Raw genomic sequence first — 27,152 nt, 5'->3', positions numbered from 1 at the left:
TTATGAATGAGGGACGGGAAGGGTGGGAAGAGCGAGCTGCGGGCACTGCTGCTCGCCGCGAGCGTCCGTCGGAGGGGAACAAGGGTCGGGGCACTGGGAAGGAGCCCCAGTGACCCCCCCCCGACGGGTGCAGGAGCGGGGGCTCCCACCCGGGGCTGCGCAATGCTCAGCTCTGCTGACAGCTGCGCGCCGATGGACGGCTCCTGCGGCAGCGCTGGCTGCCACCTGTCCTGCTGTGCGTTGAAAAAAGCCTCCTCGGCACTGGCTGTGAGGCGCACAACGAGCTGCTCACCGCCAGCCCGCTGTCTCTGCTGTCTCCCGTTTCCCGTTACCACACCGAAATCATCGATGGCGTCCGCTCGAGAGAGACCCGCAGAGATTCGGCCTCTTCCATGCCTGAACCCTGGTAGCTGAGGGGCTGCGCAGGCGTTAGCTCAAGACTGAAACTGCTCCAGCCAACCAGTTTTATCTCCAGAGACCAGTTCCAGCTCTCTTCCCATCAAGCTGACCCCAAATGACCCAGTTCTCAGGCAGAAAACTGCTGCTTCGCTCCGGTTCTAGCAGCTACCGGAGCGGCTGCGGCATCGCTGCCGCCCTGCGCTCACGGCCTCTCTGGGAGCCCGAACCACAACGTCCAGAGGGGAGCGAGTGTGGGTTCTCCCTGCCCAAAAACAAAAAAATCAGCCGCCGCTGTATGACCAAACAGCGCAGACACCGCGGTCCCGGTTCCAGCCTCGCTCCAATTGTCCTTCAAACCACAACCACATCGAGATCGCCCCCAAACCAGCAGGAGCCCGCGGCGCAGAGGCAGCGCGCGCTAGGTGGCAGTGGGGTCTGGAGGCGCTTCTGCTGTGCACGGCGTGAGCCGAGGCAGAGATCGCTCCGCACGCTCCCTTACCCCTGAGGTGGACGGCAACTCACCGCAGCTCCCAGCTCGGCCCCGCACTGTTGCCGTTGTGCTCGCACCGGCTCCTGCCCGCAGCTCGGCCCCACGCGGCCTCCCTGAGCTCACCCCGCGCTGCCGGGGGCTGCCGCTTCCCGGGCGTCTCACCAGTTAATCACCACCGAACGCGAGAACCTGCAACGTGCCGAACGCAGCGCTGTTTCTACGATTATTCCTGCCCTTCCGCACCGCCTGCTTCTTCTCCCAGCTCCCGCCAGGGTGGGTTACGGTGTAAGGGTGATAAAAGGGGAGAGGCTGTAAGCCTGCCACCGCTGACAAAGGAGCTGAAAGGAAACGTGGTGGCTCGCACGGCACCCACTGTTCAGCACGGCTCCAGGACACCGCCCTGCCGCAGGACACTGATGGAAGCGGTCGTGGGGGGGCCAGGCAGGCGCGGCGAGGCTGCGTCCCCCTCCCCGTGCCTCTGAAACAGCAGCTCGCGGGGGCACGGAGGAGCCACCAGCCTCGAGCGAAGGTGCTTTGCGCGGGGCATCCCGCCCTCACCCCGACAGCAGGACGCGGCAGTCGGCACCTCGGAGGTCTCGGTTATTAGCTCAGTTTTATTACAAAGTTCCAATCACCATGTACAGTTTTTACAATGTCACTTTTCAGGGGGCTTGGCTGTGCTGCTAGGGACTGGGATTTTTTTTTTTTTTTTTTAATTTTTTTAAAGAACAGCACCATTAATGTCGGGTTTGGGACACACCTACGAAAAAACAGCTCAATCAACTAACATAGAGGGGCGGACGATTCATACCAGAGAGAAGGAGCGAGAGGGAGAGGGGACAGGGAGAGCACAAAGGTGAGACCACGGGGAATCAAGGGCAGCCTGGTGGGGTTCCTCCTCCTGGCTCAGGGCAGGAGGGGGACATCCGTGCGCCACGGAGGGGGGGACTTCCCCCCGACGTGCGTGGCCAACGCTTCGTAAGGCTGTCGGTGTGCGGGGCGGGAGGTGGGAAAACTACCCAGGAAGTTCTCACCCCGAGGAGGAAAAGCTCGGCTGCGCTGCGGTCTTTCAGAGGTTGTCAGCAGTTAAGACTTTGTCTTGGCCTCGTCAGGGCACTGTTACTTGAGTGGGAAGGAAAAGTGGGGCAAGGGACGATTTCCTTATTGCTTCCTTAAAGTAATTTAGTCAGCAGAGAGTGTAGGAAAGGAAAGAAGTGGGAGAAGGAGAAGAAAAGAGCCCCGAGAACCCCATCCACTGCCTGATGCATATGTTGGGAAGAACACCATGCAAAAAAAGACTTGCCTGCTAGCTAGTGCCGTGTATAAAATAAGGATACGGTAACAGTTCTGGCCTGGTTATTAGAGAATATATCACCATGAAGCACAAGCGAAGTCTCCAAACGCCAACGACTCCCTGCTGAAAGTGCATCTCAAGGAGTTTGCTTAGGAGAAGGATTCACTGCGTAAAACAAGGCACCACAAGAAGGTTGGATACTGGGTCGGGCGTGAGAACACGCTGGAGAATCCACGAGCGGCGGAAGAGAGACCTAGTTTTAAATAATGTCTGTCGGCGCAGAACCCCCCTTAGATGGGCTCGGGTTTTAGCTTGTCTGCTAGAAAGTCGCTGACGAAGGCTTCCACGATCTCCGGCGTGATCTCCTCCACATCCATCACGTACTTGGCCCTGGCCGACATGTCCAGGATGGTGAGCAGGGGCGCGGCCTCGGGCAGGTTGGTGTAATCCCGCAGGGAGTCGGTCATGTCGTCCTGCAGGCCAAAACGAGAGGAAGAGAGGAGCCATTAGCGGAGCCAGGACAACCACGAGGCGCTCCTCCAGCCCTTCCCACGCCGAGCCCAGCCCCGGCTCCCCACACCGACCCCCCCGAGTGGGGGAACGCCTTTCGGCCTTCACTGCTGGAGGCCGTGTCCCCCTCACAGCCACGATCTCACGGGCTCTGCAGTCACCCGCCTCCGGCCGCCGCTCCCCGCAGAGCCCCTCTGTCCAACGCAAGGGGTTCGAGGTCTCAGCAGCAACGCCACGACGGGGCCAGCTCTCCCCAGCGGCACCAACCGCTGTGCCCCCCAGGCAGAGTGGCACCGGTCCCCTTGTCCACGCTGATCCCTGCCACTGCCCAGAGAGCGAACCCGCAATCGCCCAGCGCTGTTTCTCACCCCTCTCTGGCCCCTTTCCTCCCCTCCTTCAGGCACGAGCACCCCCAGGCACCCCCTCACCCTCAGCACCCCGAGTCCAGAGGAGCCGGGGGCCACCGCGGCCCCTTGCCTCACCCCTCCCAGCAGCCCACGCAGGGCCTCGGGCGTGCACATGGGGCAGATCAGAAAACGGGAACAACACAAAAATGCTAAGTTTGAGCCAACAGCGGGACTCCAAAGGCAGACCCGTGGGGTCTGAGGGCACGAAGGACGGAGCACACCCGAGCAACGCGCTCAGCACCGGCTGCCTTCGCTGCGGCCCCACAAATCGCAGCTCTGGGCAAAGGGGGAGAACTCATTTGTCACTGCCGGGGCTGTGGAATTCAACCGCCAGCACCGGGGTGATTCGTCTCCCGCAGCTGACACTGCCCGCGGCGGGGAGATGCGGGGGGGGGCACCAGGGCTGACCCCAGAACGCGTGGCATTCGGAACCAGGCATTTCTCCGAGCCGTTTTCCAACGGGAGCGATGGAAATAAACGAATCCAGAGGCAGCTGGTGGCTCTGCAGCGCGAGGCGGTGGCCGGCAGGGTGGTTCCTATCGCGCCTCCCCTTCTACTGCAGGGGTTTCTGGCGCAGGACCACGTGGCGGGGAAGGGAGAGCGGGGCCGGACCTGGGACCTCGGTGCTGGGGCACTCGGCCGCCCCCGACGCTTCCCACCTCTGGGGCCAGCCCGGAGCCGGGGTGTTGGGACGCCTTGCCCTTTATTTGATCGCTGAAAAGCAACCGAAACGTTTTAATCAATGCAAAACCGGCCCGGAAGGCGCCGGGAGAGGAATGGGAGGCGCCTGCTCCGGCCGTGGCCGGGCTGCTTTGTGCGCTGGGGCCGGCGGAGACCCGGGGCCAGCAGCCAGGGCTATTGAGGTGACGGATGAATGGGACGTGCCGGATGCTCCCCATTCTTCGTCCCCGCTGCCGCAGGGACGTCGGGAGCCGCATGAATAGCGGCAATGTTTCAGCTGCAGCCGGCGAGCGGGAGGAAAACGCTTCGCAGGCTCTGGGGGTGGGGGGCAGGTCCCGGACCCTCCCAAAGCAGCCTTCCCAACAAGGGGCTTATTCAGGGGCACGGGGCCGAGCTGGGATGCTCAGAGACCCGTCACGGGAGCAGGAACGCCCGGGCGGAGGGGGCCGAAGGGGCTGGGGGTGGCAGTGGGGGGGGGGCTCACCTCGCGGGGGGAGCCTGGGTGCGGCGTCGCAGCCCCTTTGTGCACCGGGCGGCTGCGGGGGACCGCTCGCACTGCAGTGGTGACGTGAGCGGAGGCCGGCCGTGCGCGGCAGGCGAGCAGGCGCACAGCAGCTCAGCGGCTCCCACCTGCCTGGGTGCCGCAGGAGGGGAGCCGGGAGCTTTCTAGAGCCTCGCACAAAGCCTTTCGAGTTCTCAAGCCTGCGGCAGGGCAACGGGCTGCATGGGAGACAAGAGCATCCCGTTCCCCTGAAGGCCAAGGGCAGACCCCTGGCTCTGAGCTCGCTGCACACACATTGCCAACACCAACCCAGCTGCCAGCAGCGTGGCGGCTCAGCACGCTCCTCGTTCCACACGGGGACAGGCCCAAGAGGAGGGAGCACTGCCACAAAACACCCAGCACCACGGCAGCCAAGCCCCAGGGCTTGCAGTTCTGCTCTCCGGGCAGCCCCTGGCTGTCTCCACAGGCGGTTTTGCCTGGTATCACAGCACAGAAACCAGCCCAGCCCATGGGATCGGGGCTGCCTCCCGCTGCAGCCCGTCCTCCGCTGGAAGCAGGCAGGCACCAGCACGCTGCAGGACGCCCAAACCAGCCGTAGGCCAGGCTCCCCCACAGCCAGGGGCCACCCCATCAGCCAGGCGAGTGCACCCCGAGGTCCCTCCTCCTCCTCACCTGACAGCCGGGATGAGGAAACCCCTCTCCAGCAACCCGGGAGGGCTCTGCCCTGGCAGCCTCCCCCCCTCCGGGCAGCCCGGGCTGGCCTGGCCCGGCTCCCGGCAGAGCCCACGCCGCCTGCTCGCGCTGGCACCGCCGCGCTGACTTTGGGCGGCTGCCAACCCATTAGGGAAGAGCCTGGAGTGCCGGTCCCTTCCCACTGCTCGGTCCCTTCCCGCTGCTCGGGGTGGCAAGAACAGCAGCAGCACGGCAGCGAGGAGGGAAGCGCGGCGGGGCCGACCTGGCTGCCAGCACGGACTGAAGGCAGAGCCCGGCCGGGTTTCCTGCCCGCGCAGCCGACACACGGAGCCCGGGATTTGAAGCGGCCACACGGGGCTGGGAGCCACAGCGTGGGAGCTCGCTGCTCCCTCCCGCCTCCCAGGGCCTGTCCCTGCCTGTCCCCGCTGGCACTGAGGCTTTTCCGCCTCTGAACAAGCGCAGGAGTCAAAGCACTAAGGATGATCTACAGCAAAACCTGGGAAGGAGCCCCTCAGCTGCTTTAATCCAACGCAGGCTGCACGGGGCCTGAGCCAGGACTCAGGTCCAGCTTTGCTCCATGTCCCCGGCTGGCTGCAGCGGCTCCGTGCCTCAGTTTACCCACCTGGAGAGCAGGGACACCACCACCCAACCCAGCTTGGACCCGGCAGGAAGCACAGCGAGGCTCCAGCCCAGCGGCTACCGAGAGGCCTGGCTCGGCAGCACAACTGCCGGAGACTGCCCCGTGTGTGCCCCGGCCTCGGAGGGGCAGGACGCAGCCCCGTGCTCGCAGGGAGCTCTCACATTCTCCTCCCGCTTACCTCGCCCGCCACAAAGAAGAGCAGCGGTGCCTCCTCGTCTTTGGCTTTGTACTTGGCAATGATTTTTTCGGCTATGGGCTGAATCAGCTGTTTCGCTGCCTCCGACTCTCCGTCGTCCTCTGAATCTGCAGGGCGCGGACGTGGGGAGACGAAACAAAGAGACGACACAAAAAGGAGGTTAGGATCAAACGGATGCCAACAGGCCGGGGCGCAGGCAGCTCCATCGCACAGCAGCACCACGGAGGAAACAGAAGCCCGAATGCGCAACGCCGACTTCAAAACCAAGCGGCTGTGTAGCAATTAGGGAGCCGCTGAAATGCGCTTTTCATGTGAGACAGGGCAACACGTCACAGAGGAGCAGCTCCCGCTCCCAAATATTTTACCGCTCACTCCCCTGGTGCCGCTGCTGAAGCACGGGGACAAACAGGCACAATAAATAAATAAATAAATAAATAAAGCTGGTCTGCAGCTTGAAAAGCATCAGGATGTTTTGAAGACCAAACGAACGAGCTGATCTGAGGCTGCCTGCCACCCCTGCCCGCCACCCACCATCCCTCCACCTTGGGACGGCTGCTCGGCGGCTTTGCTGCTCGAGTCTCCGCGGCAGCAGCTCTGTGAAGGCAGCTTTGATTTGACAGAGGTAGAGTAGAAAGAGATGGAAACATCAATCAAATGCCAGCCACCGCTGAAGTTCAAATACCGAGTCGGAAAGAGGAGAGAGACAGCGTCCTTGAACAGCACCTAGATGAAACGATTTCAATTTGGGGACAACTTTGAGCATTAAAAAATAAAAATAAAAATAATAATAAAAAGCAAGGAAGGGGCTCCTGGTCCCCTGGTAGCGTGCAGCTTGTGTGGGCCTCGAGGCAACCACCCGGCAGGCGCTGCCCACCACCAAAGCTCTGCCTGCGCTTCCCTCCCTGGAGAAGGGGATGCCGAGGACACCGCCCGCTGCCTCCCGGGGTCTGTCCTGCGTGGGTGACAGCGATAAATACGCAGAGCTGTGGGGCTTAGGCAGTGATTGATTTTTCCGCTAACAAATGCTGCTGGCTGCGCTCCAGGCCAGCCCTCGACATTCTGGCTAACCTAGCCCCAAACTCTCCCGTGGCGGACGCGCATCGTTCGTGATTTATTCCCGCCCGATGCTCGTTGAGCCCGCTGACACTGCCCCGACCTCACACGCGCTGCGCTCAGCGCATCCCGGCTCCCTCCCCAGGGCTTTGGGGGCCGCTTTCTGCTGGGGGTGCTGCTGCCTGCAGGCATCGCCCCGCTGGGCTGCCCGCGAAAGCTGGGTCCGGGCTACCCGGGCACCAGCCGACCTCGGACTTACGGCCTCAAAGCTCAGGTAGCAAAGTGGCACACGCAGCTACAAAGGACGAGTGAGCTCCGAATTGCCACCGAGAGCAACGACGCCCCTGGGGCTCTCCCAGCAGGGCACGGGCTGGCCTGGAGCCTCTGTCCCCACGTCCCCGGTGCGTGCCTCGGTGCTGCACCAGCTGTATCTGCCCAAGCACAGAGGCTTCCACCAAGGCCGAGCATCCTCTTGGAGCTGAGCGAGAGCTACTCTAGAGCCCTCTCCCAACAAGCTGTTTGCAGAAAGGTGATAGAAAAGCTTCGCTCAGAGCAAGCCGAAAATAACCCTTTCCAGAGGCCTGCAGCGACGGCCCCCATCAATCACACTCAGCGTGGCGAGCTAGTCCTCCCAGCTTGAGGAGAGTATTTTTGGCTCTGTGCTCACATCCCCTGCTGGGTTCTACTGAATAAATAATCAGGGTCAAAAGGAAATCTGAAAGGGAAGATGGGAAAGAGTAAAAGCCACTTTATAAACGCTGCAGAAAAAGGGGTTTTTGCTAACAAAGGGTGTGTGAGGAAGCAGGACAAGCCCTGCCTGTGTCCCAGCAGCCCCCGCATCCCGGTGGGCAGGCTCAGGGGGATGCAGGCTCTCCAGCAAAGCCCACCGCACCCTGCACAGCGTCCCAGGGACAGGCACGCTTTGAAAATCAGGGTAATTGCAGCTTCTTGTTGAGCACCCAGAGCTCCCTTGCTGGCCGGGCCGCTGTGCCTGGAGCACACGCCATCAAAGCCAAAGCGCTGGCGGGATTTCACCATCTGTTGCTGGAGGGAAGGGGCTGGGACAACCCAGCTGTGCTCCAGATGAGCTCTAGGCCCATTTCCAACCGCGGCTGAGCTTCATGGGTGGGTTAGCGGTGGCAGAGGGACACCAGCTTTCAGGGGGAAGCCTGCTCTGTCCTGCAGCCAGCTCCCCACGGAGAGGGGATACCCAAGAAGCAGCAGAGCCTGCAAGCCGCCCTCCGCCACGGCCTCGCTCAGCCCAGGAATTCGAGCCCTGAGCTTTGGTTTCCAGCACAGAGCTGCAGCCCCTTCTGGAGGCACTTCCCAGCCCATCCTCTGCCTCCTCCGAAACATCCCCCGAGCCTGAGGTCTCGGCTCCGGGAAAGGCCCTTCTCGTCCCAACCACCACCAGCGTATTTCCAGCGCTCTTCAACACTAATCAGCGTTCCCCACCGCAGCCACCACCGAAGCGCCTTCTGTGACGGCTCCTCTCCGCTGCCAATTGCAGCTCCGCCGCATCCCTCACACTGCGGGCTGGAGCTGCAGGAGAGTTACGGACACGAGGCCGTGCCACGAGCATGGCTCCGGCAAATCCCTGCGAGCTGCACCAGCTCTTACAGGCCAGGCTGTAGGGCTGTCACCCTCCCGAGTCCCTGCGGGGGACACAGCGAGCTGCCAAGCCCCCAGGTCACCCAGACCCTTCCCCGTCAGGACTCTGCTCCGACCCCAGCGCGGCTCCGTACCTACGAAGAGAACGAGGCAGGGCCCCTCGTTCAGCTGCACAGCGTTGGAGTCCGTCAGCTCCAGCACGGGCTTGGGGTGCCAGGGGAACTCTCGGCACTCGACGTCGTTCAGCACCTCCACCCGCCCCTGCCGCGTGATCACCTCGCCCTGGGAGTCCAGCACGATGAGCGTCGGGATGCCTGCGACGGGAGAAAAACACGGGGTTAGTGCCAAAGTATGAACACGGGGAGGGCGTGGGGGGAAGGATCCATCCTGCTGCCTCAGGTCTGGCAGAAGCCCAGTTCGACGCTGCCATCACAGCTCGCGGGGCAGGAAGCAGGGTCCCGGGATGCTGTTTCTGTCCGAGGAGAGCACTGTGACTGAGGAGGCAGAGCAGGAAGCTGGGAGACGGCCTCTGGTGTCGCCTTCCCTTCCCTGTCTGAGTGCAGGGAGAGGTCACTGCTGCCTGACGCCGACGTTCCTGCATACGGGCCGTGGCTGACCCTGCCCAGAAGCACTGGGCAGAAACCTCCTGCGTGCACGGCAGAGCTGGGATGTCCAGGCACCACCGCCCCAGCTTTGAGACACACAGCTCACAGCACCACACACAAACCTCCTCGCAGGGCGGACTGCACGCAGCAGCAGCCAGAAAGCAGGGCGTGTTCGCTCCCAGTAGAAACCCCCACGTTTCAGCAGCCGGGAACTCCTCCGTGACCCTCCCACCTCCCTTCTGACCCTCAGAAATGATTGCCCAGTCATTTTCACAGCACGCAGATGTGTCTGCCCGGCCATGGATGTTACACGGCCGGGATACTGAACCGCACGTGGCGAGGCAGACACAGAGGCTGCAATTACCGACCGCACCCCCTCCGTCACCAGTCCTTGGCCTGCGAGGAAGCGGCACGCTGAGCAGGAACAAAGCCAGGGAGCCCCAGTGGCTCTGCTGGCATGGCTGGCCCCAGCCCGACGCAGCAGGGACGCAGTACCCACGGGACAGAGCTCACGGAAAGGGAATTTTGCTGCAGACAGAGCCCCGGTGCCCTGGTCAGCAACCTTGTGCCTCCGGCACAGCAAAGCCAGCAAGCAAAGTGCCCGAGGCAGCCGCCAGCTCCCAGGCACAGCTGGCAGGGAAGCACTTCTGTAACACATACGCAGGTTAAAACGTTTCTTGGGAGAAAAACAACCACCATGGGCTATTAAACACAAAGACGCAGACCTCACCCCAGCTCTACAACCCCCGAGCTGCAGCCTGCCAGTGGCTAGGAGTAGGGGAAGCCAGACCCGGTGTCATTTTATTTGTGCTGCTCTTTCCTTCCCTGAGCCCCCACCGGACCGAGAGCCTCCCTCTGACGACAGCTCCGGAGCCGCTGGCTACCTCCCGCGCTTCAAATCCATTTTGCAGATAATCACTTCACCTTTTATTACCTTGGAGCCGGCTCCTAGGTTATTAGAAACGCCGTCCTGACGGGTTTGCACATTGCAGTTCCAGCTGTGTGTGTCTGCACCAGCAGCTGCTCAGAGCGCAGAACACCCCGCTACTGCAGTCCCCCAGATGGCACAGGGACCACAGGGAGCTGTGCCCTTAGCCAAAAAGAGAGCCTGAAATCTAGGATGGAAAGCAGGCATCCAACGAACGGATGTAGGTGTGCAGCAGAGCAGCAAGATTCAGGGTGCGTGCATACGTGCTGACACCAGGAGACTGCTGAGTCTTCCCCGGCCGTGCCACCAGCCTGCAGGATGACGGCAGCGCCTCTGGGCAGTGCCACGTCCCCGCCAGGGACAGCACAGGGGCAGCCAGGGGAAGCTGAGACTCCCTCGCACACCGGTGCTGGGCTGCAGATTGCTGGCACACAACCAGACTCGTTTCCCCAGCCGGGGCCCGGAGCACAGTGCGCCTCCTCCAGCCCCAGCACCGCCTGCCCGCGGGACGGAGGGCCCGGGTTCCTTCCTTCTGCAACGGCAGCCCCTGGGAGAGGGAGGAACACAGGCACTCTGCTTCGTTTGGGAAAGAAAAAAGAAAAAGGAGAGATAATCAGTTAAATATGTCCCTCCATACAAAGAGGGATAGGGCAGAGCTGCCCCAGCCCTCCCAAGGATAAAGAGGCTGTGCAGGATCCTCCAGGACCTGCTGGATCCGGCACTGCGCAGGATGGGGCTGGGGGTGTCCGAGCGTCCTGGCTCGGGGCAGAGCACCATTCTGTCCCAACGTGGTAAAACAACAGCCTTGCGTTAAAACAAGCACCTGGAAACGCAGCCGGGGTGGGTGTGGGAAGAGGAGAGGAGAGGAAGGGCTCCCAGCAGTCACTAATGGACTTTTTTTCCTTCCTGGGATTACTGCAATTTGGGTGCAGTGGGCGTAGCGTTCATTCATCCTGCCTGGCTGCAGCAGACGTCTTAAGAATGGTCTGTCAGGAAGTTTTAAGCACATATTTTAGTGCTACGACAACACAGCAAAGGCATGGGCCAGTTCTGCTTCTAATCCTGCCTGAAAGGAGCCCTGCGCTGCCCTCCCTAGAAGGGGCACTCACCCAGCCAGACCGGGCCCTCCCCTCTGCAATACCTGGGCAAGCGTCTCACGCAGGACGACACCTGCGGGTATCAGTGGGAGCCTGGCCATGGCGAGGGGCCGAGCCAGGCACACCGAGGCAGAGGCGCAGGGCTGGGGTTTGCAAACACGCGGGGCTCCTTTTTGGAACCAGCTGGATTTTGCTCGACAAGCCCGCGTTTGTCTCAGTTGGAACAGATGCAACGTGGACCTGCTCACAACCATCACTTTTCAAATCAGGACCAGCAGCAGCGGTGCCCTAAGGATGCCCAGGTACCAACTGTTTGCCTAAAAGGGACGCTTTGAGTGCGCGGCCTCAGCCCCGGGGCTCACTGGGCGTGACAAAGCGAGGAGAAGGTGCTCAGAGCTGAGATTTAGCATAAGGCACCTACTGCCGACCGGCCGGGCTGGCACCATGCAGCGGGGACACCAGCTGGTGGCTGTCCCATCTGATACTGCCCCGAGGAGGCTTTCAGGATGCACAGCCACAGCTGGGACAGGCCCCCACAACGCGGCTCCAGGGCCCTGGGGAAGGAATGGTGTTGAATGTCAGGGGGGTGCTGCTCTCAGGACGCGCCTGGCCTTTACGTGGAATGCCTGGGTTTGCACTAACAGTGCCGTCAGCTGTCCCTGACCTGCACGAGGCTGCCCCGGCCGCCCCCCAAACTGCAGGAGTGGCACTGAAAGTCAACAGGAGTGGCTCACGCTGGTGACTTCATCTGGAAAACACACCGTTCCTCTCTCATCGCGGAGACAAAAAAACATCCCGAAAGGAAGGAAGAGGGAGACAATTTGATATCAGGCCCCGAGAGCCAGGAGTCAAGCGGCCAGCGTTACTGCCAGGCGCTGCTGTCAGATCCTCGTCACTTGGTCTTTGACCCAATTGCTATCAGGCATCACCTCCCCTCCTCCACCCAGCAACTGCCTCCGAATCACAGCCAGCAAACTGAGGCAGCTCAACTCCTCCTACCCTCACCTCTCAGCACACAGATTAGTTTTAAAAACCGCATTTGTTAGCAATACTCCACCGGGCCGTTTTCTGCGCAGGAGAAACCAGCGTGCTCTTCCCCTGCAGCCACTGCCAGCTCCCAGCACTGCGCTCCTGTGTTTGTACAACAGTGGGTTACTCACGAGCCCTCTGAATTCGAGGCATTTCTCTAGGAAATACACGGACGTCTGTCTGGCCTGGCCTGCCTGCAGGTCCGGGCGAGCAGCTGCATTCCCCTCATTCCAGCCCAGACAGCGCCGCTCACATTCCTCCCCATGCGCGGGGCTGCACGCACCGGGTTAGCTGCGAGAGCCGCGCAGTAACAGCGTGATGGCTGGGCTTGCAAATCCTAAGGGTATGCCAAGAAAGCGATTTTCTATCACAGAAAGGCTTATTCATTACCTGCTGGTATTCCAAATAGCTCTAAGGCAGGGAGAGGTTAAACAGACTGGAAGGAATTGGGAAATCTCACACTGGCCCGATCCTGCAAGGCACAAAGTATCACAAAATACTACCGCGGCCAAGACAAGCACATGATGATCAGCATCCCGCATGATTCGGATCTTTATCCTTTTATAATTCCCACCCCTGTCCCAAACGCTTGCCCTTCAGTTCTCCCCAGACCCCCATCACACATCCAAGAGACGCAGCCAGGCAGCCTGCAGCGCTGGGACCGTGGGGGCTCAGCTCTCAGCGAGGCCACGGCCACTCCTGCCCCTCCTCTGGCCAGCCAGCCCGGCAAATCCGGCACACCGGAATGGAGATTGCAAACGAGCTTTGCTGACTTGGGAAAATTCAGGGCTTGGTTTAGACACGGGCTGTTCTGTTAGACCTATCCCACAGCCACCGGTGATTTCATCTGCTATGTGAACCATTTACTGACCTGATTTCCATATGCACACACACACCGAAGCACCCAGCCACTGGAGCTTCCAGCTGCAAATACAAAACTGACCCAGAAAACAAAACTCTGATAAATCACCCTGGGTTTAACACGTTTGGGGAACGCCAGTAACACGTCAGAAAACTTGGGGCTGATTTCGTGATTTTCCCTCTGTCAGGAGATGGGCGACGTGCTGGATCCATGCATTTCACCTTTTCCCTGGCACCAGAAGCTCCCCACAAAGCTCTGGCTTCGTTTCTGGTCCCGTGTGGTGAAGGCTGAGGCTGCTGCAACACATCTGCCCCTGCTGCCGCAGCCGCCCTGTTCCCGAGCGTTGCTGAGCACTCTCCCGTCTTCCCAGGCTCCGTCCTTAAGCACCTCACCCACACCTGCTAGCCCTGGTATTCCCCCCTCCCTCCTCGCCTACAGCCACCGCTTGTTATTTTAGTGCCTTTTGGGGGCTCTGGTAATTGCCGTGAGTCACAACTCCAGAATTTCCTTATCAAGAAGAATCACAGATCAGACGTTCCGCAATGAATATTGTATAAGCTTTAGATGAGAATTAGCATAGACGGGCTCAGTTTGACTTTGCGCATTAGAAAATGGATTCAGTTCTCATGGGGCTAGCATTTTATGAAAACACAGGGGCCAAATGATTTGTTACTGAACCTGGCAACACATTTATTTATTTATATATTAAAACCCATATCCGACATGGAAATCTCATCTGCGTTAAGTCTGTTGGCTGAGCAATCTAAATCACCATGAACAAAATGCTCAGTGAATACACCACCGGGTTTTATTGCTGTTTTTTCACCTCCTTAGAAGAAAGCTCCAGAAACCCAGTACAGGAAACCTCTCCTGGCAGTGACTTCCCAGTCGGGCTGCGGAGCGGCCGGCGGGTGTCTGGAACAGAGCCCAGGGCAGGGGTGAAACAACGGGTTTTGAAGTTCCCCCGAGCAACTGCAAATCCCACAGAACCTCAACAGAGCCCACAGGAAACTTCCAGGAGCCCCAAATCTCTCCTAAGACACACAACATGGGGCAATTCCCACCCAAATACAGTATTTGTTACTGCTCCCGGTCCCCCAAGGAGAGAGAGGGGACTTCATCCACGGCAGGCACCACGCAGCCCAGGAGCAGCGCGCACAATGGAGAATTATTTCCAAGCAGCCACGACACAAGAAACGACTCTCTCTCAAGATAGTGCTGCACCCAGCAGCAATTTAATATAGGTGGGTATGGCACAGCCCACTGCCTGCACGGGGTTATGAATAGAGGCATTCAAGCAAACCCAAATAAAGGCCAATAACTCAACTGACATCTTACACTAAGTTTTTGAACGCTGTAGGGGCCAACGGAGGACTAAACCAACACGAGGTCTGACCGTCTTGCTGCTTTCCCCGCTCAGCAGCTCAGCGCTGTGCAGGAAGACAAGTTCTTTTGTTGTCCCAGCTCCCGGAAAAGCTCCGCCAGCCTCACAAAAATGAGAGGAAAACCCACCCTGCAGGCACAACCCAAGGCACGTGCTCCTGCGCAGAGGCTGCCCGGCGCAGGAGGCCAGCAGGGAAGGCAGGGCTGCACGGACGCGCGGCGCGAGGACCGAGAACAAAGGCAGCTCCGGGGAGCAGCGCGGCGTTGTCCAAGTTTCGCAGGAAACAGGGAAAGCCAAGCAGGCACTCGAAGAGCAAAACCAGAAGCACAGCAACAAATAAACCGAGGGATGCTGGAGGTGAACGGTAGCATTTTTAAGTTTTACTGGAGATTCAGGAAAAAGACAAAGTTAGCAGGGCCATTAAAAAGACAGAAGAGAGGAACTGCAGGAAGTTGTTTCTTTGCACCAGACAAAGACGACCAGAGATGAGATCAGTAACACCGATCTGGAAACCCAGCGCTGTGTGAAACCACCCGGATGGTCACTTGGACATTTAACAGGTTACACGCCGCTGCTGGCACGGAGCCACAGCTCCAAAGGGGGCACTCAGAGGTGCAGTTACAGAGGGCTTAGGTGATGTTTGGCAGCATGAGAGCCACCCGTCTGAGGAAAGGCAGATCAGATTACATGCAGCTGATTTTTCATTTAGGTGGAATAACCACCAGTGGTGATGAGACGAGCCCGTGACATCTAGGTCTGCTTGCAGAAAGCTTTGGACATGGCCAGCGTGGCAGCCTGCTGCGGCAGCCCAGACTGCAAACCGGCAGGCACCTGCCTGCCGCTGCGCTCCCACAATCACTCCAAAATCAGCAGAAGATGAGGAGTCATTGCCTGTGCAGGGATAAACAACAACCCAGAGCCCCCAGGAAGCAGCACAAGGTTCCCCCCAAAGCCTCCTTTCCTCCTCTCCCAGCGCACAGGGTAGGAACCGGTCCCCTTCCATGTTTCAAAGTGACTCTGTGCATCGCACTTTGTCTTTGCAGAGAGGTTCCTACTGCATGGGAAAACCGTGACAGTGAAGCAGGGCTTGCAGTCAAACACGCCCAGATCCCAGGGTCAGTGTCCCTGGAAAAGCACCCCTGCCGTGCAGAACCAGAGGGGTAATATGGGAGCTGTGCCGGCGAGGAAGGGAGCAGGGCACAGGGGAATAGCAAATATTTACATTTTCAGGTCAGCACACAACAAAGAGAGACATTTAAGGAGACAGCGGCTGGAGTTAAAGGGAAAGCTGTTGTCACTGTTTCCCTGGCTACAGCACACTCAGTGCTGAAGTATCCGTGTCTGGACACCTTATTTACAGAAAGTCCCCGTGAAACTGGCAGCAGTCCTGCAGAGCTCAGCCGAAACCGGCACTGGAGAGGTTTGCGAGCGGGCCGGGAAAAAGACAGATGGATTTGGAAAGCTTTTGCCTCATGGGAAGGTAATTAAGAAGCAAACTGATGGCTATTTAAAGCTACCTAACAGTTATTCTTGGTTTGAGGTCAGAGAACAGAGCGCAGCGATGGCACCTGAGCTCACCCCAGAAGGGGTGTTCGGGGAGGGTTCCAAGGAGGATTATTTCCCCTGCCCACTGGGCTTCAGCCAAACGCTCATATCAGCAAAACTACCCCAGTTAAGTCAACACGGATGAATAACCTGAACCAAACACTCAAGGGTTTGGTCACTCCAGGACCCTTCTGCTGATGAGGCTTTGCAAAAGCAATACAGGCAAATAGAGAAGGGCGGGACCACCAGGAGGGTCCTGGGGGCACCTTTGGCAACACTCCTGCTCCTCTGCCCCGCTCCCCCACGTTGCACTGAAACATTTGAGAAACACACACACGGCAGCAAGACCAGCAGCTCTTTATCTTCCAGTCCCTTAACCACAGGTAGAAACTCTGTGTATACATGGAAGTACATGGAAGGCTTCCTCGACGGCTATTTACCTTGCGTGTCTCTGCTGTGCAGCTTGGGCCTGTGTGAACAACACACTGGTCCCCAGGAGGGCTGCTGGGAGCTTTTATCATATTCAGGACACTCCGAAAACACCCAGACAGAGTGAGCCTCTCCCCTGCCCCTCCGAGCAGCCGAGGCTGCTGGATTCTGGCACCGACACATACAGTAAAGGCAAAGCCATGGTTTACATCAAACATGCGCTCTTCTGTAATTCATGTTACTAACATAAACCAGATGCCATCTTCCCCAGCCTCTGCAGAGAATGATCGCCTGCCTTTGCGTTACATAAAACAGCAAGAAAATGAAATTTAAACCTTCAAGAAAAAGCAAAATAAATAACTCAGTAATTAGGCAAAAAAAATCCAAGCCAAAAACAGCTTCCAAGTTTCCAGGAAGAATTAGGTTGTTTATGGAAGTCCTGTTTCAACTAACAGCCTGCCTGGCAGGTGGTAGGAATGTGAGTTTGTGGAGAGCAGAAACATGAGGCAGCTCTGCCTGGGGCACTGTGCTTTGCTTTGCTGTTTTCTTGTTTTAGTTAAACAAGAGGAGACATCACAAATATTCAACAAAAGCAGCAGAAAGGAGAGCCGCAGGGGCCTTTCCTACCTTGTATGCCGTAGAGTCGATTCAGGCGTGATCGTCTGGCCTCATCAGCATACGGGACAGCTACCCAGGGCATCTCGCTGAAATACTGCTTGAAGGAGTCCTCTGACCTGTGCAACGGGAACAGCACAGGGGATCCTGAGTGTAGCCCCTCTCCCTGCCACGCTACTTTCCCTTTTCCTCGTTAAAAACCTGGCCAGCAAGCGCCTTGCTCCACTTCATCAAACCCACCAGGCGAGGGCTGCTAGGAGGCATAAACCTGGGGAGAGCCGGACTAAAAGCCCTCAGTCCCTCAAGAAGGGGTCTGCACCGCGTTTTTTTCTGATATTTCAAACCCTCCAAGACTGGTTGCCGTGGGGCAGGCAGCTCTGCCTGCACCAAGCGTTACCGCTCCATTACCTGTCTGCGCTAACGAAGAGGATCTCAAACTTCTGGCCCGCCTCCTTGATTTTCCGGTAGGACTCCACCAGGACCCTCGTGAGGCTTCGGCAGGGTGGGCACTGCAAAACAACACGCACTTGAGGACGCCGTCTCCCACCTCGTTCACGGGGCCAGGCTCGCACCCCATCAGGTCTAGACGATCTGGCCATCCCTGAAAGCCAGACGCGATCTCTTCTCTTCTGGAGCCAGGAAGCAGCCTTGAAAGTGGCCGGTGCTTATGGTAAGAGGTCACTGACTGCTTAAATTGCCAAGGAAACCTCTCCCACTTTTAAAATCTAAAAATTCTTCCCCTTCTGAAGGGTCAGCTGAGGGTGACCCGCAACTGCAATGCTGCTGGCTTCTCCCAAAAGGACCAGGACATCTTAACTGCTTAACCACCAACCAGCCCGAGGTCTTCACCCTCCTGCAGAGCTCGGCAGCGACTGCACTCCTTGCCTGAGGGTTGCAGAAGGGATGCCCGGAGCTCCAAGTCTGCCCTGAGCTCACTGCAGCTGCTCTGCAGAGCACAAACCACTCACCCAGTGTGCGGAGAAGTAGACCCCAACGTGAGAGCCCTCCAGGGCGCTGCTGTCTAGCGTCTGGCCGTTGTTCCTTAGCAGAGGCCCCGCAACAACTTCACTGAAGGGTTTTGGCCCCCAGGGGAACTCCAGACCTAGAGGAGGTTGGGATGAGGGTGGAAAAAAAAAAAAAATCACACCACAAAATAGCAAGATGGACACGCAACATTTACAGTCTCAAAAAGTTCCACTTAAAAAAAAAACAAAAAACATTCTGCCTTCTAACAGATATGTGGGATGCTATCTGAGGCATCCTGCCGAGGTTCATCCCCATCTGAGGGGGACGCAGAGCTGCTCAGCTGCCTGGGCACCACCATGGCCCTGCCCCGAGCTCAGCATCACACCCGGGGCCACCTCTTTTTTCCACAGGTACCTCTGCATCCTTGCCCAAGTCAGAGCAACTTCTGCTTGATGAAGCCTGCTCTGGTTTTGTGCCCGATAATGCATCTTTGCCTTATCCACAGTGTTTGCTTTAATAACAGGGGCAAGGTGGTACGTGCTCAGGAATGCAGTCAGACGGTTTGCCCCTTCCAGATAAAGCTGCTTTGCCGATTCCAGGCCTCACACCCACCCTGCCTCCCGACCAGCTGCCTTTCCACGCAAACAGGGAAGCAGATGGTGCAGGACACATCCTCACAGCCCTCATTCCTCTGTATTTCAGGCTTTAATCGTATCGATTACCCACGTCACTGGGCTGTTTTTTTCTGAAGTTGGACACAGGGACTTGTAGAACATACACTAATCCTCTGCACCCCGAAGAAAGCACGTGTGCACACGCAAACACATGTGCTCCAAATCATCTGCTGCCAGCTCCCACAGCAATCGATGCAGCCATCGAGCCAGAGATGAGGAAACATCACCGATGGCTCAGGCCACAACTGGTACTTGCTGCACAGTTTCTGCCGCCAGCCACCACGTTCAATATCTACTGCTTGGAGAAATGATGGCTGCCACGTGAAGTAACATGTTCGACTGGCCAGGTTAACAGCTGAACGTCAGGCTTGCAGAATCTGGGAGTGAGGGCACACATCCTGCACATCTGATGCACATTTTTGCAAATCTGAAGAAGATGGATTCAATATTAACTCCCAACCCACCTTCACAAACTGAGAATGGTGACATTTTTCTGTCTCGTTTGTAAATAACGGGGAATTCACTACCCTACCAAAGCTCTGGTGTCAATGATAAGCACCCACCCTGTATTTTGGAAAGATTTGGCTCCCAAGGTACGGAAAGTCTGGGCGCTCGGTCTAGCCATGCGCCTCCATCACGGAAAATCTAAACTTCATGTTTCACTTAGTCTAACTTTTTCCTCATTAGCACTTCAGACAAAAATCCTGGAGGGGAAGTCTTTGTTCTCTTCAACAAGCAAAACCAAAACACAAGATCTGGCAGGAACGATGCAGAAAATGTTACACTGAAAATAACACAGTGCCTTGATTAGTCAAGTATGACAATAGTTGTTTCCTTTTTTTTTTTTCTTTTTTTTTTTTTTTTTTTTTGTTTCTTTTTAAACCTCCAACGCAATTCTGAATGAACCAAAATAGCAAGGCAATTGCATGCCAGTGTTTCCAGGGCACACAGGACTCCAGGTCTTACCTTCTGGGTCATCTCGGATTACCAGGAGGCCGTTCCTGCAAACCACCTTCCCGGTGGAAGCATCGATAAATATCAGGGAAGGAATGTTGGAGACTCTGTACTTGTTCCACAGCTTCAGCTGTAAAACAGATCAGGAAGGGAGAGGAAGAAAGGTAAGCCTGGCAGCATGAACAGGAAGATCTCGGGGCATTAGCATCTTTCAGACAAGAGGTCAGAGGTAAGCAAAGAGATGGAGCTGATGCTTCAGCAATATATTTGGAAGCGTCTCTCCGTGGCCCCTGGCACAGCCTGTCCTTCCAGCTCCCGCGGAGCCGTGCCCCATCCTGCCATCCCTCTGCACCGCAGGCTGGGTGAAAAGCGCCGGGAGCCACGACCGCGCCGTCTCCCTCCTGCTGTGGGCTTGCACAGGGGCGTAGGTAAAGGGCTTCTCCTCCGACCACATCTGCCTCTTTGCAAGTAAGACGGGGCTAATACTTACCAGCCCTGTTCTGTACTTTGAGGTCTTTGTTTAGAAGACATGGTAAGCACAAATGCTTTTAATGCCACTGCTCTGAAGCAATTTGTAATGCTTCCCTGGCTGCTTCCTCCTCTCCCATTTCGATGTTCATTAAACAAACTTCACAATCCCTGCCAAGACACAGCCACGCTCAAAACAAGGCCAAAACACAGAAACACGACTCTTCTGCAATTGGGGCTTCCCAGTTTTGTTCCCAGGAGCTGCTTAATAGGTTTGGCATCGGCCTGGGGGCTGCACGGCACAGCTTATCCGTAACGTGCTGCCAGCCTCACCGCGGTCCTCCGCCGGCCACGAACAAAAGCCCTGCATGCGGTAACGGCCTCGTGCTGCATGGCCTGGGCTAGATTTTGCTGTTTCCTGGTCATTTTGGCTGAGCAGTGAACTATCAAACTCCTGAATAAATCCAAACCGTAGCACAGTGCCCGAGGGGAAGGAAATGAATCACTCCCTTCCCCTAGCATCAGGCAGTGCTCTGCAAAACCCAGAGGCTCCCGAGATTTACACCACTGGCATGGGCCAGCAGGGAACAAAAACCAGCAATGGGAGAACTGCAGAGACCATCTCAAGTCCCACCAAATGCCACAGGCAGTGACACTGCATTGGCATCACCCGACATGGTATCAGGCCTGGAGAAACCCTCACCACGCGTGCTGCTGCTTGCTTTGGCATCTTACATGGAAAACGGACCCACATCTCCCGAAGAGGCCACAGTGCTGCAGATCGCTGTCTCCAGCTTCCAAACAGAGGCAATCCCTTTTCTTAAGATATGAGTGATTTTGGGAACAAGACACATGAGTGCATGAAAGGGATGCAGCGTTCAGGCAAAGCAACCCGACCTCTCTGCGCACTCTCCAGAGATCTGGTGAAGGGGAAAAGCTGCACCCACATTGAGGTTTCAATGGCACTATATTAAATATTTTTTTCAACATCTCTTTATAAAAGATACCCGAGTGAGTTACAACAGTTAACCTACTTCCAATGCGGTGTACTCAAAATCCTCTTGGGTCTAAAGGAAAGTGTTAACACTGATCTAGGAAGACGCAATTGATCTCCAGCTACTAGGACCTGGAGAAAGGCAGGGTTTCGTGCTCTACCCACCAGCATTATGTTTCTGACAGACACATTTCTTGGGACATATCAACTCATTCATAATGCTGATTCACAAACCAAATGGCCCTGGGCATGAAAAAGAACAAAAATCAGACTAAATGCAAAACAGCCCCCTTGCACCGAGTGTGGTCAAACCACAGAAGGTAAACCCCAGTTCTGTGAAGTTTAAAGGGTGGGGAAAAGCTCTTTATAAGGATCACAAGCACTTAAGAGGGTGCTGCAAACAAAGGGGAAATTACAGCTAGCAATTGGATAGTTCTCCTTAAATAGTTGCTTACATTTCACTTCATTTCGCCAAGCCCTTTGTATATGGAAAGCAGCTCCCCGTAGGGCACCGCGGCGTTTTGTAGCAGTTCAGCTTGGCTGAGGGAGCCGGCAAGGACTGCACATTGCAGCCAAGCAGGCAAAATCAGCTCGCTGCCTCGAAGGAACGGGGCTGGGGCAGCCCAGACCAGGGGATAAAAGGTTTTACCTTGCATCTGCACAAAAGCCACAACTATCGCACGTCTCTCGACACCACCACGAAGCAATCCCGGGCCGCCCCAAACGTTTCAGAGCTTTGTCCACGCTGAGCAGAGCTAACTATCTGCAGCAATTTGAAACCACATCAATGTCCCGAACAGCTTCAAGTGGGGGATGAAAACCTGTAAGAGCACCCTGCTCCCTGCCTCGACATGGAGATCCAGGAGGTTGGAGCATTTCAGGTTGCTAAAAAGCACTGGGCTGATCCTCGGAGATCATCCCCTTGACGGAAGGCGCTCAGCTGCAGATACTGCCGGGGCTGTCACTTACACCATCACACGACACGGACGAACAAACACAATTGCCTGCAAGGCAACCTGAATCGGGTTGCCATTTTAAGGCTGGTTATAAAAGGCTTGAATTGCGAATTGGTGGTCTTGAAGCACTAACCACATTAATTTTGATGTCTGTATCAGAAAGCACACGAACGCGCTGTTTAAAGTCAGAGCAGTCTGACTCGATGATTCTCCTGTGCATTAGGAAAGCTGATTGGAAATGAGAAACGCATGCGCCGAAGGACGAGCGCCAAGATTTACCACCAGTCCCGCGGCGAGGGCCCCTTCCTCCAGGCTCGGCTTTCCAAAGCACATCAGGCACTACTGAGGAGCGAGCCCAACGGCTCCTGTTCCTGCAGGTCTGACCAGGAGGAACACGACCTTGGTAGGAACTGGGCTTCGTGATTTTCTCCTGTATTTATTAGTATTTACGGAATTCACACACCCGTTCATTATTCTCCCCCCAAGCACGCTTTCAGGAGGAGACTGCTCAGTGTTGTGTTGGAGGCGCCCGCTGCCACCTCTGCTTTTGCCCTTGAACCAGAATTTTAAACATTTTGTTAGTCCCAGAAATCTCTTCGTTAATATCATAATGGAATAACCATGCTACAAAAGATACTTGAGGTACGCTGGCAGCATTTATTTAGATGCCTTACACAACAAAAACTCAGTGAGCTTCTTACAAGAGACCCTTTAGCTGGGCTTTTGGATAAAGCAGCCCTGGATACCTCCCTCGAGGATTCCCACACCAAGCCACTCTTATGTGGTCGAGCTGCAGCTTCCAACAAAGACACCCAACCTCCAGGTAAAGCCTCTGAACAAAAGGACCACCTCTCAGTAAGTTACTCTACCAGTTAGGTGTCCTCGGAGCACAAAGCTGAGGATTTTCACTCACGCAGTCGGGAAAGGAGCCTGAGCTCCCGCTCGGTGGAAATGCCAGGTTTGCCTCTGTGGTGTCAGCTGGCCGTGGCGCTGTGCTGAAAGGTGACAAGGGCTGCAAGATGTTACGTACTACGAAAACCAACCACAACATCAACTCCTCAGCACCAGCCAAGGCATCAGCAAAGCTCGGGGTGCAAGGAGCAAGCGAGACGCGAAGCCATCGCTTGGGCGCACCTCCGTACAGTCACCACGCGGCGCTTGGCAAGGTCCTGCCCAACACTCGGCTACGTCCTCAAGGGTGGCACACGGGAAGGGAGGAATCCGGCCGCTCTCCAGGCACCACACAGGATGCCAGCGATGCTCAAGAAGGCGAGCCCAAGAGAAAAAAGGCAGCGGTTGCGCAGGTACCTGAGCAAACGCACGCAGACGCACACCTCTCCGAGGACCGCATGTCGGGCTAGGCGTGGGATGTGGAACACAAATTACGACTCGCTCTGAAACCACAGGAAGATCAGATGATAGCTCGGGCAGCAGAGCTGAGTGCTGCCTCAGCAACTTTCCAAAGCTGTTTTTCCTGTCTTGAAGAGGATGACATAGAAATAACACACTCCACACTCAGAGGATTTGATCATCCATTTAAAGAGGGGATCTCTGCTCTGCTTCCCAACAGCTGTTGCAAATCTGCGGGATCAAGCCAAAGCTAACACAGATGTGGAAATAATCTACAGACTATTCAGCCCCAAATCAGCTGATGCTCTCTGAGTGCTCTTCAGTCCTGATCACAGTGCACGCCTGCTGAATTCGACACTCACCCCCAACCGCCTGCTGGAGAAGGAGTGGGGAAACACAGCCCCTCTCAAGATGCCATGTAGGCTGATTGGCTTTACAGAAACCAATCTGGCTCCTGTGCAGGTGGTTAAGTCAAGAAGTCCAGTGGAAAAAACAGAGTCACCAGATTCCTCTGGTAACCTTATCCATAACACAAAGCATCGCCGCGCCGTGCTGGAGGAGCTGGAAACCACAGCCCTGGGTTTCTCTGCGACTGCATCCACAAGCAGCTGCAAAAGGCTTCAGAATAACCATTTATTATTTGAGGTCTGAGGGTCCTAACCATCTAGGACCTGAGAAGCGATGTTACCAGCTCCATCACGTCCTGTCACCTCCGGCAGGTGACGGGCAGCCCCAGACCACAGGCACTACAGCAGCACAAAGCATCCGCGCTGGTTGTGAGCAGCTCAACGCACCAGCGCCAACTCCTGCATCCCTGGAGGACTTGGGAATGCCTCACCCCGAGGCACATTTCAGTATTTTTTCCAAATAAAGGTGTCAAACTAGAGGCCACCCCACCAGCAAACCATTGTTTTGCAGCAGAAGACCGGCTGGAATCCGGCCGGGGCAAACAAAATCCCCTCCTGCTCAGTGTGCTGCTGGGAAAGGGAACCCCTTCTCCTAACAGCTGCGGGCTGCTATTTCTGGGCGTGCTGATTGATTTATCAGCCCTGGTCGCATTAACTTACGAGCATAAATCCTGAGCTGTAGCGGTTAACGCTGGCAAAGATAAAACACAACTGTTCGCAGCGTGGCCAGGGGGAGCAGGATGCAGCCGTTGCTGTCACGGGAGGTTTGCTCGCCAGCGGCCACTCCCCTGGGAGCTGCGTTTCTGCGCTGCTGCGGGAAGTGGGACTGCAACAGATGCCACCCCTCCATCCTCCCCTGCACGAGGGGCTGCCTCCATCCAGAAGCGAGGGATTCTGGAGGTACCTGCCCGTGCCAGCAGCAAGGGAAGCATTAATTCTGCACATTTTGCAGCCCTCCTACAGCTCTTGTTTCTTGCAGATACCGTGACTGATCCTGTTCGGATTCCCCCCTGTCCTCCCTCAGTGCAGCCCCGTTACAAGCACACGGAACAGGAGGCAAGGCTGACCAACACGCAGCAGTCAAGGTGCACGAAGCTCCCGTGGCCAACAAAAATAACCAGCAAACCTGCTTCAGCAGGGGGGAACGGGGGAGGCCGCGAGCCGCCGGGACCCGCACCGCCCTGCTCTCACGGCCCCACGCTGCAGGGACCCCTCTGTCCTCGCTCGCTCCCCACGTTAAATCGCAGCTTTCACAGCGCTCCTGACAGGGCTTACAAGTGCCAGGGGCCACCCAGGCTCCGCGACAAGCAGGCACGGGGCCGCAGAACAACAGGCTGCTCCCTCGCCCCGCGGGTTTAAATCCAGTTAACGCCTGTCCTGGCGATTCAGGCTGAGCTGAGGAGAAGGCCTCCCCTCCAGGCCGCCCTCGCCTCCCGCAACAGGAACCCCTCGGCAGGAACGGGGCACGGCGAGGGAGCAAACCCCAGCCGAATACAGGGGGGAGTTTGGGGGCAGTTGGTGCCTGCAAGGTCTGGCCTTGTGCAGGAGACCGAGCGAGCGGGCTTGAGGTGAATTCCTGCCTGTTGTGCTGCTGCTTCTCTCTGAAAGGAAATTAAAATCTAATTACAAAACACAATGGTGAGAGAGATGCTGGCTCCGTTAATAAGCTGAGGAGGGAGGATTTGGAGTCGCAGTAAACACGATTGCTGTGAACAACCCGTCGCACGCACTTCCCCCCAGTGGCCACGTCCCGTCTGCCTAAGCTGTACAAGAGAAAACCCAAAACGAAGCCCCAAAGACCGCTTGTCACAGCCGCCTCCCTCCTTGCTGTGGGGCTGACCCAGGCCCGCAGGCCCGTGCCCCTCACAGGCTCCAGAGAGCCCGGCACCGCCACGCTTTCGGCTGGGGCTTTTGTTCTGCCCCGCCGCACACAAGGACAAATGCTTTGGAGGCGAAGCAGAAGGAAACCCTCTCAGTAGGGTTTTCTGGCAAAGCCCCTGCCAGCGGAGGACTGCTCTTTATGTATTTCCAAGGAGCTTCGCAGCCAAAGTCCTCAAACGAGAGGACCGGGGCCAGCACAGTCCCCTGCTCCCATGACGCCATTTTCCTCTCTTATCACCCGTCTCCCAGTCACGCTGCGCACCAGCTCCGGCACCACCGGTACCAGTAAGGGGTATGGGAACAGGGGTGCACAGGCTCTGTCCCCACCACAGCCCCGTCGGCCTCATCCCACAGCCAAGTGCTTTTCCTTCTCCATATTAAATCCCATTAGGATTTGCACCGCGACTCCACCCGGACCCTCTGTCACCCTGCTGTCCCCCACCAAGGTGACAGCACGTTTATTCTCCTGATGAAGTGCCCCAATTACTGCTCCCTGCGATTTAAAGGATTAAGCAGGCAAGGCGACCGCGAGCTGAGCATTTTATTTCGGGGCAGCAAAGCATATGGCTGCCAGGCCCTGGCGCGCACGCCAGACTCGGAGCACAAGCTGCCTTATTTCCTCCTGACACACATTCAGGCTGACAGACTGGATCTTCCGCAACCCACATCTGATATGAAAACATTTAATTTGAGCAGGACTTAAGGGCGGTTAACATGATCTATGGCGAGCAGAGCCCCGGGGCCTGGCGCAGGAGGCGGAGGTGGCGGGCCTGCCTCGCATGTGCTGGGCTGGCGGCTCCACTGCAGCCGAGGATCGGGGCAAAGCAGCGTCTGTCTCAGCACACAGGGAACAGCACAGGCAGCAAACCATGTAGGGAGGATGCTACAAGACAGGCTGGTCTGTCAGTGATACAGAGTATGTCCTTTATAAAGCCCTTTTTGCCAGGTGATCCTCAGTTGTTCTGAACAGCCTGAAGATGACGCAGAATTTAGGGACAGAGTCACAGCCAGCACTAGGAAATAAACCTCCACGCATTCCCAAGAAATGCCATTTTTTCTCCAAGCACATGACTCGGTTTACCTCTTAAAAGGCCATTTATACGTAAGCCTCTGAAGACACTTTATAAACAATCCCGCAGTTCCGCTCTGGGTTAAGTGATTTCTCCACAGGACAACAGAGGCCTGGGGCTCACACAGAAACCCACAGCAGAGATGGGTGCGGGACCCAGGAGGCCTGTCAGCACCTGTAACCCACCTTCTGCTACCTGTTTGTCACAAATAATTGTTCAGGGTCTTCGGGGAGGTCCCAGCGCAGTTTTCAAGCAGCTCACCTGATTCAAGCCCCCCTCCACCAGCCCGAGCGCTGAGAGGCTCCCTCAGCACCCAGGTGTGCAGCACGTAGGCACCGCACCACTTCGGGGGCTGCCTCCAGCAGGCAGATACACCCCGATGGGAAGCACCAGCATCATTTCTGGCATTTACTAATACCAGCTAATCAGCCACAAAATCAAAACCTGACTGAGGATGAAGAC

The 27,152-nt window shown here is 56.8% G+C and overlaps 1 protein-coding gene across 3 annotated transcripts in view; it reads right to left on the bottom strand.

Annotated features, from left to right (window-relative positions):
- Positions 1-1,483: 1,483 nt before the first annotated feature.
- The window catches only part of NXN (nucleoredoxin), a 57,052-nt gene continuing 31,383 nt past the window's right edge, over positions 1,484-27,152 (bottom strand). For all 3 annotated transcript variants that reach the window (XM_066979758.1, XM_048074290.2, XM_066979759.1), the window contains exons 2-8: positions 19,577-19,694; positions 17,939-18,072; positions 17,379-17,479; positions 16,983-17,089; positions 8,611-8,790; positions 5,795-5,919; positions 1,484-2,656 (exon numbers count right to left, since the gene is read on the bottom strand). In XM_066979758.1, coding sequence (XP_066835859.1) covers positions 2,474-2,656; positions 5,795-5,919; positions 8,611-8,790; positions 16,983-17,089; positions 17,379-17,479; positions 17,939-18,072; positions 19,577-19,694 — 948 coding nt within the window. In that variant the 3' untranslated portion in view covers positions 1,484-2,473. The remainder of the gene's footprint in view (positions 2,657-5,794; positions 5,920-8,610; positions 8,791-16,982; positions 17,090-17,378; positions 17,480-17,938; positions 18,073-19,576; positions 19,695-27,152) is intronic.

The sequence above is a fragment of the Anser cygnoides genome, chromosome 18, assembly GCF_040182565.1.
Source record: "Anser cygnoides isolate HZ-2024a breed goose chromosome 18, Taihu_goose_T2T_genome, whole genome shotgun sequence".
NCBI lineage: Eukaryota > Metazoa > Chordata > Aves > Anseriformes > Anatidae > Anser > Anser cygnoides.
Note: the sequence above shows the minus strand (reverse complement) of the source record. Positions and strands in the feature narration are given on the sequence as shown.